The 15,012-nt window shown below is 45.0% G+C and overlaps 1 protein-coding gene across 7 annotated transcripts in view; it reads left to right on the top strand.

Annotated features, from left to right (window-relative positions):
- The window catches only part of tjp1a (tight junction protein 1a), a 250,381-nt gene that overhangs the window by 148,672 nt on the left and 86,697 nt on the right, over positions 1-15,012 (top strand). For all 7 annotated transcript variants that reach the window (XM_068015684.1, XM_068015688.1, XM_068015686.1 and 4 more), the window contains exons 3-5: positions 4,943-5,067; positions 5,847-5,949; positions 13,491-13,767. In XM_068015684.1, coding sequence (XP_067871785.1) covers positions 4,943-5,067; positions 5,847-5,949; positions 13,491-13,767 — 505 coding nt within the window. The remainder of the gene's footprint in view (positions 1-4,942; positions 5,068-5,846; positions 5,950-13,490; positions 13,768-15,012) is intronic.

The raw sequence follows: 15,012 nt of genomic DNA, 5'->3' as shown, positions 1-15,012 counted from the left end.
CCCTAGTAACTGACTCTTCCACCCTGGGAAAAAGCTTCTGACTATCCACTCTGTCCATGCCGCTCATAACTTTGTAAACCTCTATCATGTCGCCCCTCCACCTCCGTCGTGCCAGTGAAAACAATCATTGTACAGCGAGCTCGTCACTGGTATCAGACCCACCGGCCGTCCATGTCTCCGCTTTAAAGACGTCTGCAAACGCGATATGAAGTCCTGTGACATTGATCACAAGTTGTGGAAGTCAGTTGCCAGTGATCGCCAGAGCTGGCAGGCAGCCATAAAGGCGGGGCTAAAGTGTGGCGAGTCGAAGAGACTTAGCAGTTGGCAGGCAAAAAGACAGAAGCGCAAGGGGAGAGCCAACTGTGTAACAGCCCCGACAACCAATTTTATCTGCAGCACCTGTGGAAGAGTCGATCACTCTAGAATTGGCCTTTATAACCACTCCAGGCGCTGCTTCACAAACCACTGACCACCTCCAGGTGCTTACCCATTGTCTCCCGAGACCAGGAGGCCAATGAAGAAGAATCCCCTACTATTACTGCCCTATTGTTTTTGCACTTCTAAGATTTTCTGACATATCTGCTCTTCTATCTCCCTCTGCCACTCCCAGCAGTGTGATTGCCCCTTTTTGTTCCTTAGCTCAATCCATATGGCCTCATTTGATGAACTTTCCAACATACCATCCCTCCTTATTGCTGTAATTATTTATTTGACCAAAATTGTCACTCCTGCTCCTTATCCCCCTTCCTATCACATCTGAAAACCCTGTAACCAGGAGTGTTGAGCTGCCATTCCTGTCCCTCCTTAAGCCATGTTTCTGTAATAGCTATGATATCATACTGCCACGTGTCTATAGAAACATAGAAAATAGGAGCAGGAGTAGACCATTCTGCCCTTCGAGCCTGCTTCGCCATTCATTATGATCATGGCTGATCATCTAACTCAGTAACCTGTTCCCACTTTCGCCCCATATCCTTTGATCCCTTTTGCCTCAAGAGCTATATCTAACTCCTTCTTGAAAACATGCAATGTTTTGGCCTCAACCGCTTTCTGTGGTAGCGAATTCCACAGGCTCTCAACTCTCTGGGTGAAGGAATTTCTCCCCATCTCAGTCCTGAAAGGTTTACCCAGTATCCTTAGACTATGACAATAAAAGCAAAATACTGTGGATGCTGGAAATCTGAAATAAAAACAAGAAATGCTGGAATCACTCAGCAGGTCTGGCAGCATCTGTGGAAAGAGAAGCAGAGTTAACGTTTCGGGTCAGTGACCCTTCTTCGCACAGAATTCCGCCATCCCAGGAATCAGTCTGGTAAACCTTCGCTGCACTCCCTGTATAGCAAGAACGTCCTTCCTCAGATAAGGAGACCAAAACTGCACACAATATTCCAGGTGTGGCCTCACCAAGGCCCTGTATAATTGCAGCAAGACATCCCTGCTCCTGTACGTGAATCCTCTTGCTATGAAGGCCAACATACCATTTGTCTTTTTTACCGCCTGTTGCACCTGCAAGCTTACCTTGAGTGACTACTGTACGAGAACACCCAGGTCTCGTTGCATATTCCCCTCTCTCAGTTTATACCCGTTCAGATAATCTGTCTTCCTGTTTTTGCTACCAAAGTGGATAACCTCACATTTATCTGTGCCCTCAGCTCATCTGCTTTATTTGCTATACCCTTGCATTGAAGTAGATACCCTTGAGCACTGCCAAATTCTTTAAAAAAAAAAAAAAAATTTCTAACCTTTGTTTCCTCTACCTTCCAGACTCATCCATTTCTGCCTTCCATTTTCATTTCTGATTTTGTCCCAACTGAGTCTACCATCAGGTCCCCATTCCCCTGCCAAAATAATTTAAACCCTCCCCAACAACACTAGCAAATGTCCCACAAGGAACTCAGTCCCGGCTCTGTTCAGATGCAACCCGTCCGGCATGTGCACGTCCCATCTCCCCCAGAACCGGTCCTAATGTCCCAAGAATCTAAAGCCCTCCTTCCTGCACCAACTTTCCAGCCATGCATTCATCTGTCTTATCCTTCTATTCCTGTATTCGTGCGTGGCACTGGGAGTAATCCAGAGATTGCTACTTTTGAATCCTGCTTGCTAAATTTGTACCTAGCTCACTAAACTCTTTCCACAGGACCATGTCCCTCTTTCTATCTGTCGTTGGTAGCAATGTGGACCACGACTGCTGGCTGTTCATCCTCCCCACTCAGGATGCTGTGCAGCTGCTCAGTGACATCTTTGACCCTGGCACCAGGGAGGCAACACACCATCCTGGATTCACATCTCTGGCCACAGAAACGCCTGCTGTTCCCCTGACTATTGAATATCCTATCACTATTGATCTTCCGGTCTTCCTTGTGCCCCCCCTGTGCAGCTGAGCCACCCATGGTGCCATGGTCTTGGCTCTGGCTGCACTCCCTAGATGAACCATCACCTTCCTCAGTATTCACAATTGAATACCTGTTGGAGATTGAGAGGCAGTCAGGAATATTCTGCACTACCTGCCTGTTCTCTCTTGACTGTCTGGCAGTCACCCATTCCCTTTCTCCCTGCATACTCTTAAGCTGTGGAGTGACAAGATCTATAAACGTGCTATTCACGAATCTCTCATCCTTGCGGATGCACCGTCGTGTTGCCAGCTGCTGCTGAAGTTCCGAAACCCGGAGCTCAAGCTGCTGCAATGGACGACATTTCCTGCACATATATGGTTATCCTGGATTCGAGAAGCATCCTGCAGTTGCTACATAGCACACGACGTGCTCTAGAGGTTGGAGAAGCCCTGCCATTCCTTTATTTATCAGTTAATAACCTTACTACTACCAGTAAACCTTACTAATGTTAGTAAACCTTACTAATGTTGGTAAACCTTATGAATACCTAATGATCTACTGCATCCTATTGTACATCCCCCAATGAACTTCATACTTGTTAAAATGGGAGAGGTTCAAGACATTTGACCTATTATGCTCTGTCGGGCTAACTGGAATAGTTTCAGTTGCTGATTCCAGTCTGAAGTAGAATTTTAGACATATTTTGCATTTCAGACTCTGCAGTGGTGTCTCTGCTAAGATGTTACTTGACTAAGTCTTTGGCATCTTTGTCATGCTTAACACTAGTAAATTCATTTGTTTTTGCTTCCTTCTTGGCCAACCTCAAGTAAAACTTTGGTTTTCCAAATGTATAGCCATCATGTTCAAGTCTTTTCTGCCAGTGCAACAAGTTTGAAATGGTTTTCAGCCCTTTTACCTTAGGGTGGCACAGTGGTTAGCACCGCAGCCTCACAGCTCCAGCGACCCGGGTTCGATTCTGGGTACTGCCTGTGCGGAGTTTGCAAGTTCTCCCTGTGACCGTGTGGGTTTTCGCCAGCTGCTCTGGTTTCCTCCCACAACCAAAGACTTGCAGGTGATAGGTAAATTGGCCATTGTAAATTGCCCCTAGTGTAGGTAGGTGTTAGGGAATATGGGATTACTGTAGGGTTAGTATAAATGGGTGGTTGATGGTCGGCACAGACTCGTTGGGCCGAAGGGCCTGTTTCAGAGCTGTATCTCTAAATAAAATAAATAAAAATGTACAGTGGAATGGATTGTAGCCCTAAACATTACCATGGTAACTACAGAATACGAAAATCGTTTGAAAGATTTTAGATTTTTTTTAGATTCAGAGATACAGCACTGAAACAGGCCATTCAGCCCACCGAGTCTGTGCCGACCATTAACCACCCATTTATACTAATCCTACACTAATCCCATATTCCTATCACATCCTCACCTGTCCCTATATTCCCCTACTACCTACCTATACTAGGGGCAATTTATAATGGCCAATTTACCTATCAACCTGCAAGTCTTTTGGCTGTGGGAGGAAACCGGAGCACCCGGAGGAAACCCACGCAGACACAGGGAGAACTTGCAAACTCCACACAGGCAGTACCCAGAATTGAACCCGGGTCGCTGGAGCTGTGAGGCTGCGGTGCTAACCACTGTGCCACCTTGGAAAGCTGAATGTAGTCTTTGACTAACTCCTGTTTGCCATACCTGTGGGAACACACAGTGCAAAACTGGAAGATGGTCATTGAGCTTCCACTGCTTTTTCTACCTCTCAGTAGATCAGCATGAAAAAATGAGTCTGCGATGATAGCTTGTTTTAACAATGTAAATGAGGGGAGCCAATGATCAGATGCTGTACTTCTATATTTCAAATTGAATGAGCACCGCTGTAGAAGCATCTTGTGATGCAATGCTTGTTTTTCCTTCATAAAAACAAGAAATGCTGGAATCACTCAGCAGGTCTGGCAGCATCTGTGGAAAGAGAAGCAGAGTTAACGTTTCGGGTCAGTGACCCTTCTTCGGACCTGACCCGAAACGTTAACTCTGCTTCTCTTTCCACAGATGCTGCCAGACCTGCTGAGTGACTCCAGCATTTCTTGTTTTTATTTCAGATTTCCAGCATCCGCAGTATTTTGCTTTTATCCTTGTTTTTCCTTTCCCACTTTCAAAGTTCTGCCAGGCCATCTTTTTTGATATCAATTCTGTGGCTTAGGTGTTTGAGTCATATAAATTCTGTGGGTAAGGAATGGTTAAAAAGAGATGGGAGGGAACTCTGTGTTTGGAAAAGTAAATGTGAATGAAGAGGAAAACCCACTTGGAAAGACACTGGGAAAAAGGGATAGTGGTGCTGTCACCCTTTCATTCATGGACTGTGTTGTGGTGCACCTCAGGGAACAACATTCAGTGTTCAACCCATCAACAAGATAATGTAGCAAAGTGGTTCTGTATTCATTCGGGGATGCAGGAAAGATTACAGGTAATTGTAGGCACAGATAAGTTATACTTGGATTAGTTGACATTATGAACATTTCTAGTTTGTGTATTTTTCATTGGCTTTTTAATCTTGGTTGCAAGTCAATATAAGTAACCTGTGCCTTTTCATTTAACTTTAGGCTCCTGGATTTGGGTTTGGAATTGCAATATCAGGAGGAAAAGATAACCCACATTTTCAGAGCGGGGAAACTTCTATTGTAATTTCAGATGTTTTGAAAGGAGGCCCTGCTGAAGGATTGCTGCAGTAAGTCGACATAACCACTCTATCTTCCCCTCTCCTACTGCCTGATCATGTGTGTGTTGCCTTATTATTCAGTTACCACTAAAAATGAGATTCACCAATATACTTTTGACTATTTTATTCATTATAATCCACCTTTGTCACCCCCCCCCCCCCAACACCCTTTTACACGAGGTGCACGGCTGTTAAAAGAATCTTAATACAGAGAAGAGACGCTTACGTACAAGTGATATGTTGGAGATTAGAAAAATCTGCTGTAGGCTAACTTTGCCGGCATGGACTTGATGGGCCGAATGGCTGCCACCAGTGCCGTAAATGACTCCATGATGGGCTGTGCTCATCAAATATCTGGGGAAATGCAACATTTCTGCATTATTGTTATGAAGTGTTACCATCAAACATGCTTCGGTTGAAATTGATATAAAAGTCCCTCTACAAACAATTATTTTTAAAAGAATGTTTGGGTTGGCATTAGAGAGCTTGTGTTTCATCCATGAATGCTAACTTGCCTCATTTAACTGAAGTATGACTCTGAAGACTTAATTAAACAAATTGAAGGTTGACGTCTTGTCATCTGTCCCCAGAAATGGCCTTGAAAAGTCCATTGTTACAAGTATTTCTGATTTATAAGGATGCTAAACAAAAAAACACAATTGCATGTGCAGGTAGAAAACATAAGATGCTGGAGGACATAGATTATATTCGTAGCCATCTATAAAATGGTTTGTTACTGGGGGGGTACACTACCATTGGGATCAGTTCAAGTCTTGTTTCCCTTGCAGTGAGAATGACCGGGTTGCGATGGTGAATGGAGTTTCAATGGATAACGTGGAACACGCTTTTGCTGTTCAACAGCTACGGAAAAGTGGAAAGAATGCAAAAATTGTAAGTGGAAGTACAGGGTTTGATTCTGTTTAGACAATGAGTGTAGTGAAAACTGGCACTGCATTAAAAAGATAACATGGACCAGCATGGAAAAAGATTGGATTCACCTGATAATTTAAAGTTTTTTCATTATTGATGGGCATATTGTGCAGAGCACTTTGAAGTGTAAGGTTATTTTGTTTTCTATTTGTCAGGTTACAAAACCCAAGATAAAATGAAAGAATGATGATTGTCCCAAGAACATCTTTATTTAACAGTTCTGTTTCTGTCAGTCGTATGGAAATGCAGGGGTTGTGCGCAGTCCAGTATTTAATAAATCCAGTTGGTAAAAACCAAAGTATGTTACACTGCAACTCTACCAAGCATTTATCTTAAACAAGGAATGGGTTTAGTTCAGGACGTTGGTTTCTTTCAAACAAAATCACGTAGGAAGGATGTGATTGCACTGGAGAGGGTGCAGAGGAAATTCACCAGGATGTTGCCTGGGCTGGAGCATTTCAGCTATGAAGAGAAACTGAAAAGGATAGGGTTGTTTTCCTTAGAGCAGAGAAGGCTGAGGGGGGGGACGTGATTGAGGTATACAAAATTATGAGGGGCATTGATAGGTTCGATAGGAGGAAACTTTTTGCCTTAGTGAAGGTGTCAAGAACCAAGGGGCATAGACTTAGGGTAAGGGGCAGGAGGTTTAGGGGAGATTTGAAGAAACATTTTTTTACCCAGAGGGTGGTTGGAATCTGGAACGCACTGCCTGAAGAGGTGGTGGAGGCAGGAACCCTCACAACATTTAAGAAGTATTTAGATGACCACTTGAAACGCCATAGCATACAAGGCTATGGGTCAAGTGCAGGAATATGGGATTAGAATGGTTGGGTGTTGTATGGCCGGTATAGACACGATGGGCTGAAGGGCCTGTATTTGTGCTGTATAACTCTGACTCTAAAATGAAAATAAATGACAAAAGTATATAGCATCTGTAAAGAGAAAAGATAGGTTAGCATTTCAAATTTCTACTCTGTCAGAACTACTTTTTTTTTTAGATCTTTCAACCATACAGTTGGAACTGTCGGCTACTGAAATTGCGCAATGCAGCCTGTGTGCGTGAGGATGTTGCTAATGCACTATTCTGTTCACTTCTGTTTATTCAAACTTAAAAGTTCAACCTCCTCTCCCTCTCTCTGCATTGGTATAATGTGAACTGATTGATAATGCTACCTACCACAGCCCAGCACAGGTAGCTTATTCTTCATTGGGAACCAGTGTTTTCTCAATATATCACATCGATAAAGTTGGAAGGTTGTTTTATAGCTTGTATTTTTAATAAGACTCTGCAATGGTTCTCCATTTTCTAATTTTTTTTAAACTTGTTATTCTTCAGCTTGTGTTTTTAAAAAAATGCAATGTGGTACAGCTGGTGTTAGACCTCTGGGACCTGTGCTCCAGTCCAGACTGCTGGGATGACTATCTTCTGGCTGTGGGAGCATAGGATCAGGAGTACCCCTCCAATCTGTTCTGCCACCAATGAGATTATAGCTGATCTGCAATCTAACTCCATATATCCGCCATAAAAACAAAAAATTCTGGAAATACTCAGGTCTTGCAGCATCTGTGGAGAGAGAAGCAGAGTTAACGTTTCAGGTCGGTGACCTTTCATCAGAACTGGCAAAGGTTAGAAATGTAATAGGTTTTAAGCAAATAAAGCGGGCCTGGAGAAAAAGTTAACAAAAGGGAAGATGTTGACAGGACAGAGGGTCACTGAGAATAACCAGTAAGAAGGTCATGGGGCAAAGGGTGTGTTAATGGTGTGGTGAAAGACAAAGCGTTAGTGCAGAGATGTGTTAAATGACAGAATAATGAACAGCCCTGGCCAAAAGCACAAACATGAAAAAAAACAGTGGGTAGGCACATGGTTAAAAAATGGATGATGAAACAAACTGAAATAAAATAAAAATAAAAAAGGGGGTCCAGTCATGCTCTGAAATTATTGAACTCAATGTTCAGTCCGGTAGGCTGTAGTGTGCCTAATCGGTAAATGAGATGCTGTTCCTCGAGCTTGTGTTGATGTTCACTGGAACACTGCAGCAATCCCAGGACAGTGATGTGGGCATGAGATTAGGGATGTGTGTTGAAATGGCCGGCGACAGGAAGCTCAGGGTCATGTTTTCGGACTGAGCAAAGGTGTTCGGCAAAGCGATCACCCAGTCTGCGTTTGGTCTTCTCAGTGTAGAGGAGACCACATTGCAAGCAGCGAATACAGTACACTAAATTGAAACAAGTACAAGTAAATTGCTGCTTCACCTGAAAGGATTGTTTGGGACCTTGGGTAGTGAGAGAGGAGGTAAAAGGGCAGGTATTACACCTCCTGCGATTGCAGGAGGTGCAGTGGGAAGGAGTTGAGGTGTCCGGGGTAGTGGAGTGGACCAAAGTGTTGAGGAGGAAACTATCCCTTCGGAATGCTTACGGGAGGGGAGGGGAAGATGAGTTCGGTAGTGGCATCACGCTGGAGGTGACCGAAATGCGGAGGTTGATCAGTTGGACGTGGAGGCTGGTGGGGTGGAAAGTGAGGACAAGGGGAACACTGTTGCGGTTCTGGGAGGGAGGGGAAGGGGTGAGGGTACAGATGCGGGAAATGGGCCGGACGTGGTTGAGGGTCCTGTCAACCACAGTGAGGGGGAATCTTCGGCTGAGGGAAAAGGAAGACATATCAGAAGCGCTGTTGTGGAAGGTTGCAATGTCCGAGCAGATGCGTCGAAGACGGACAAACTGAAAGAATGGATTGGTGTCTTTACAGGAGGCAGGGTGTGAAGAAGTGTAGTCGAGGTAGCTGTGGGAGTCATGGGCTTATAATGTGTATTAGTAGACAGCCTATCCCCAGAGATGGAGACCGAGAAGTCGAGGAAGGGAAGTGTCGGAAATGGACCATATAAAGGTGAGAGAAAGATGGAAATTGGAAACAAAGTTGATAAAGTTTTCCAGTTCGGGGCGGGAGTAGAAAGCAGCACCAATACATTCATTAATGTAGTGGAAGAAGAGTTGGGGGAGGGGGCCTGAGTAGGACTAGAACAAGGAATGTTCGACATATCCCACAAAAACACAGGCATAACTAGGACCCATGCGGGTATCCATAGCAATACCTTTTATTTGAAGGAAGTGAGTGGAGTTGAAGGAGAAGTTGTTCAATGTGAGAACAAGTTCAGCCAGGCGGAGGAGGGTGGTGGTGGATGGGGACTGGTTGGGCCTCTGTTCAAGGAAGAAGCAGAGAGCCCTCAAACCATCCTGGTGGGGGAAGGAGCTGTGGAGAGATTGGACGTCTGTACTGAAGAGGAGGCGGTTAGGGCCGAAGAGTCCCGGATGTAGGTGGGAAGAGACTGGACCAGGGAAGAATAGATAGAGTCGAGATAGGAAGAAATATGTTCAGTGGGGCAGGAGCAGGCTGAAACGATGGGTCTCCCAGGACAGTGTTGTTTGTGGATTTTAGTAAGGACGTAGAAACGGGCTGTCCAGGATAGTGGGACTATGAGGCTGGAAGCTGTAGAGGGGAGATCTCCGGAAGAGATGAGGTCAGTGACAGTCCTGTGGACAGTAGCTTGATGTTTGGTAGTGGATGTTTTGAATCCACTCAGGATTATAGGTATTTCTGAGCAATACAACATTCCTCGGACTGCTGTTCTCGCCGCATCCTGAGATCCACATTCAGTACCATGTGCTGCCACATGTACACACTGAACCTCTCTCTCCAGAAGTACCGCCTCACCTTATCTCAAAGCTGTTCTACTCTGTAGTTTCGTTTCATCCTTCGTCTTATCCGACGCATTAACAAAAACTTTTTTTCTTCCTTTCAGCAGTTGAGGAACGCAAACTCCAGCAGCTGATGGGGTCAAATGCCCCTCCAGATCCTTCTTCACCTTCACTTTCCTCTGTTCCCATCCCTTCTGATCTGACCCTTTGCCGTGTATTCACAATACCCTCTGACCTTCCCCTCTGACGCTGAAAGTTCTGTACTCAGCGAAGGACTCAGTTTTATCCCCTTACGCCCCCACCTCAGTGATTTTCCCACTCAGCATGACGTTGAGCTCTTCTTCTGTCGCCTTCACCTCCGGCCTCACTTCTTTGACCAAGGGTCCTTGCCCCGACCAGCAGACCCATTCACCCGCCTCCAGCATTCTCCCTCCACCTGGACCCCTCCCTCTGGCCTCTTACCTGCTCTTGATCTTTTTACTGAAAATTATTGGTGAGACATCGGCCATCTCAATTTTTCTGCCCCCCTCACACTAACCTGTCTCCCTCTGAACTTGCTGCACTCCGTACTCTCAGGTCTAACTCTGACATTGTGATCAAACCTGCAGACAAGGGTGATGCTGTTGTCTGGCGTACCGACCTCTACTTTGCAGAGGCTGAGCACCAACCCTCAGACACTTCCTAACTCCCCCTGGACCATGACCCCACCACCGAAAATCAAGCTACTATCCGCAGGACTGTCACTGACCTCATCTCGTCTCGAGATCTTCCCTCTACAGCTTCCAACCTCATAGTCCCACAACCGCATACAGCCTGCTTCTACCTCCTTCCTAAAATCCACAAACAGGACAGTCCTGGCAGACCCATCGTTTCAGCCTGTTCCTGCCCCATTGCACTTATTTCTTCCTATCTTGACTATCTATTCTCCCTTGGTCCAGTTTCTTCCCACATACATCTGTGACTTTTCTGACGCCGCTCGTCATTTTGGCAATTTCCATTTTCCTGGCCCCAACCGCCTCCCCCTCACTATGGACGTTCAATCTGTTTACACCTCCATCCCCCACCATGATGGTTTAAGGGCTCTCCGCTTCTTCCTTGAACAGAGGCCCAACCAGTCCCCACCCACCACCACCCTCCTCCGCCTGGCTGAACTTGTTCTCGCATTGAACAACTTCTCCTTCAACTCCACTCACTTCCTTCAAGTAAAAGGTGTTGCTATGGATACCCGCATAGGTCCTAGTTATGCCTGTGTTTTTGTGGGATATGTCGAACATTCCAGTCCTACTCAGGCCCCCTGCCCCACCTCTTTTTCCACTACATTGATGACTTTATTGGTGCCATTTCCTGCTTCCGCCCCGAACTGGAAAACTTTATCAACTTTGCTTCCAGTTTCCACCCTTCTCTCACCTTTACATGAACCTTCTCCAACACTTCCCTTCCTTGACTTCTCTGTCTCCATCTCTGGGGATAGCTGTCCACTATTATTCATGAGAAACCCACCGACTCCCACAGCTACCTCGACTACACTTCCTCACACCCTGCCTCCTGTAAGGACTCCATTCCATTCTTTCAGTTTCTCCATCTCCGACGCATCTGCTCTGACGATACAACCTTCCACAACAGTGCTTCTGATATGTCTTCCTTTTACCTCAACCGAGGTGTCCCCCTCCACTGTGGTTGACAGGGCCCTCAACCGTGTCTGGCCCATTTCCCGCACCTCTACCCTCGCCCCTTCTCCTCCCTCCCAGAACTGAGTTCCCCTTGACCTCACTTTCCACCCCACCAGCCTCCACATCCAAAGGATCATCCTCCGCCATTTCCGTCACGTCCAGTTTGATGCCACTACCAAAGGCATCTTCCCCTCCCCTCCCCTCCCCAATCCGAAGGGATTGTTCCTCCTCGACACCCTTGTCCACTCCTCCATTACCCCTGATACCTCATCCCCTTCCCACGGCACCTTCACCTGCAATTGCAGGAGGTGTAGTACCTGCCCATTTACCTGCTCTCTCATTATCCAAGGCCCCAAACAATCCTTTCAGGTGAAGCAGCAATTTACTTGTACTACTTTCCATTCAGTATACTGTAACACTGTATTCGCTGCTCACAATGTGGTCTCCTTTACATTGGGAAGACCAAATTGGGTGACCGCTTTGCGGAACACCTCCGCTCAGTCCGAAAACATGACCCTGAGCTCCCTGTCACTTGCCATTTCAACACTCCTCACCCCCCCCTTGCTCTCATGCCCACATCTCTGTCCTGGGCTTGCTGCAGTGTTCCAGTGAACATCAACGCAAGCTCAAGGAACAGCATCTCATTTACCGATAATCACACTACAGCCTGCCGGACTGAACATTGAGTTCAATAATTTCAGAGCATGACTGGCCCCCTTTTTAATTTTTATTTTATTTTTTATTTTATTTTAGCTTGTTTCATCATTTTTTAACCATGTGCCTGCCCACTCTTTTTTCCATGTTTGTGCTTTTGAGTCATTTAACACCCTCTCTGCACTAACGCTTTGTCTTTCACCATGCCATTAACATACCCTTTGCCTTTGCTCCATTACCACCTTGTCAGTTATTCTCGGTGACCCTCTGTCCTATCAACACCTCTTTTGTTATATTTTGCCCCACTCCCGCTTTATTTGCTTAAAACCTATTGCATTTCTAACTTTTGCCAGTTTGATGAAAGATCACCGACCTGAAACATTAACTCTGCTTCTCTCTCCACAGATATTGCCAGACCTGCTGAGTATTTCCAGCATTTTCTATTTTTATTTGAGATTTCCAGCATCTGCAGTATTTTGCTTTTATTATCCATGTATCTGCCTTTGCTCCATATCCCTTTGACTAACAGCAATCTATCAATATCAAATTTAAAATTTACAGTTGATTTAGCATCAATTGTCATTTGTGGCAGAGTTCCAAATTTCTCCCCCACCCCCTTTGTGTGTAGAAATCCTGGACTCCCCAACCTCATCCCAGTGATCATGGGCCTAAGCACACAACTTTCTCTCATTTGTTAATCTGTGCCATTGTGCCTGAGACAGATGGTTGGTGTTGAAACAATGGCAATGGGGGCACTATAGAGGTGCTATTCTGGGGCTGAGGCAAATAATAGGAGCAGAGCAGTGGGAGTTTAACTCTGCGTGATCTGGGATTATATGATGCACAAACTGCCTGAAATGAAGAGTGTTCCATTTCCTGGCACAACTTGCCAAATGTTGTGATTTTTCCCCCCACCCACCCATAGAAAAAAGCTTTAAATTATGCAAATAAGCTGTTCTTTTAAAATGACAGGGATAGTTACAAATTAAAGAACAAAGTTGTGTTTATATCATGCTTTCACGACCTCAGGATATCAAAAAATGCTTTACAGCCAGTGAAGTATCGTGAAAGTGCAGTAATGTAGGAAACAAGGCACTCTATTTACGTACTGCAAGATCTCGCAAACAGCAATTTGATAAGCAACTAGATCACATGTTTTTAAGTGTTGGTTGAGGGATAAGTGTTGGTCAGGATTATTAGAATATTGGACATGGTATCTTTTGCACCCACCTGAGAGAACATACTCGACCTCGTTTTAACATCTCACCCAAAAGACGGCACCTCCGACAATGCAGCACTCCCTCAGTACTGCACTGGAGTGTCAGCCTGAATTATTCTTTGGAGTGGGACTTGAACCCACAATCTTGTGTCTGAGTCGACAGTGCTATCCACCAAGCAACAGCTACAGGAATTTCAATGGAAATTAGTAAAAATGGAAAAAGTAAGAACTCATTCTGATGTTTTATTTTTTGATGCTTCCAGACAATCAGGAGGAAACGAAAAATTCAGATGCCAGTATCAAGATTGGAGCCAGATCGACAGCCCATTTCAGAGCCCGAGGATGATAGTTATGAGGAAGAAGAAGTTTATGATCGTAAAAGTGGACGGAGTGGGCCAAGTCCTTATAGTGGGAGGAGGAGTGAGAGGAGGGGGGACGATAGAGAGAGAAGCTTGTCACCAAGATCAGAGCGACAATCGGTATCAAATCTTTCACCAAAACCTATCAAAGTGACATTGGTAAAATCGAGGAAGAGTGAAGGTGTGTTCTCATCAGGAAAATACAAATGGCTGTATCGTTATGCTAACTTGTGTGCTGAGGTTTAGCAGTTTAGCGGATCTTATGAGATATTCAGGGACGTTGGTCTAACTGAAAATTTTGCAAAAGAAAAAGAATTAACTTTTTCATATGAATGTCAATCTGGTTATTAGACAGGATGTGTCTTGTGGCTGTATGTTTCAGTTTTGCCAACAGTGTGATTTTAGATGCTGAATGTCATATGTACTGTAGATAAATCATTTTAGCGTTACTTGAGCTAAAATGGGAATTATCCTCCAGAACTCCCACACAAGCTCAATAACTGGAGCTGGAGGGAGAATCATGGTTGGCTATTCTGATCCACTAACCATTGCTGGAAAATGTTCTCGCGTAACAGGTGACACCAGGTTTATGCTTGGCTGTGATTCCCTTCACTGTTAAATATAATGTCAACATTTACCATTTTCGCTCATACATGGTAAATGTCCATCACAGCACAGCATTTAAACATGACTGGTGCCTTTAGAATCAGTCCCCAGCTCGTGCTTTCTTGATGGGCGAGCATTGGGTGGGGTGGGTAGGGGGAGCATGATATGTTGGCTGAATACCAAGAATAATCCGAGGTAGTAATCTAAACTGTAGGACAAGACTGTCACCTGGCACATTCAATGTGGACTCTTGGAAGGGAAAATTCAATGGAGAATGGATGCAAGTATCAAACATAGGCTGGTCATAAAATTGGGCATCAGTTGTTCTTGGTACTCACTAAAGGCCCAGTGTTTGTGGTGAAGTAGGACAGCTATTCACCATTACAGCAACATAACCAAAGTGATTTTGTCTTCACCCAACATCCTGAACTCTGCCTGGGACCGAATTCTTCATGACTCTGATGCCACTTGAGTACATTAAAAAGGGGAGAGTGGCTCAGGGGTCAAACGTCGATGCTTAATCTCTGCTCTCCTGGATCTCTAGTGCATCACTAAAGTGGCAGCTAAAAGAGCTGTTCGGAACATGCCTAGGATCATAGGGAATAGGAGCAGGAGTAGGCCATTCAGCCCATTGAGCTTCTGCTTTCAAACAGATCATGGCTGATCATCTACCTCTATGCCATTTTCCCTCATTATCCCCATATCCCTTGATGTCATTAGTGTCCATAATCCTATCGATTTCTGTCTTCAACATGTTCAATGATTAACCTTCCACAGCCCTCGGGTAGAGAATTCCAAAGATTCACCATCCTCTGAGTAA

Source organism: Heterodontus francisci, chromosome 35 (assembly GCF_036365525.1).
Source record: "Heterodontus francisci isolate sHetFra1 chromosome 35, sHetFra1.hap1, whole genome shotgun sequence".
Classification (NCBI taxonomy): Eukaryota; Metazoa; Chordata; class Chondrichthyes; order Heterodontiformes; family Heterodontidae; genus Heterodontus; species Heterodontus francisci.
This window is presented reverse-complemented; position numbering and strand designations above follow the sequence as displayed.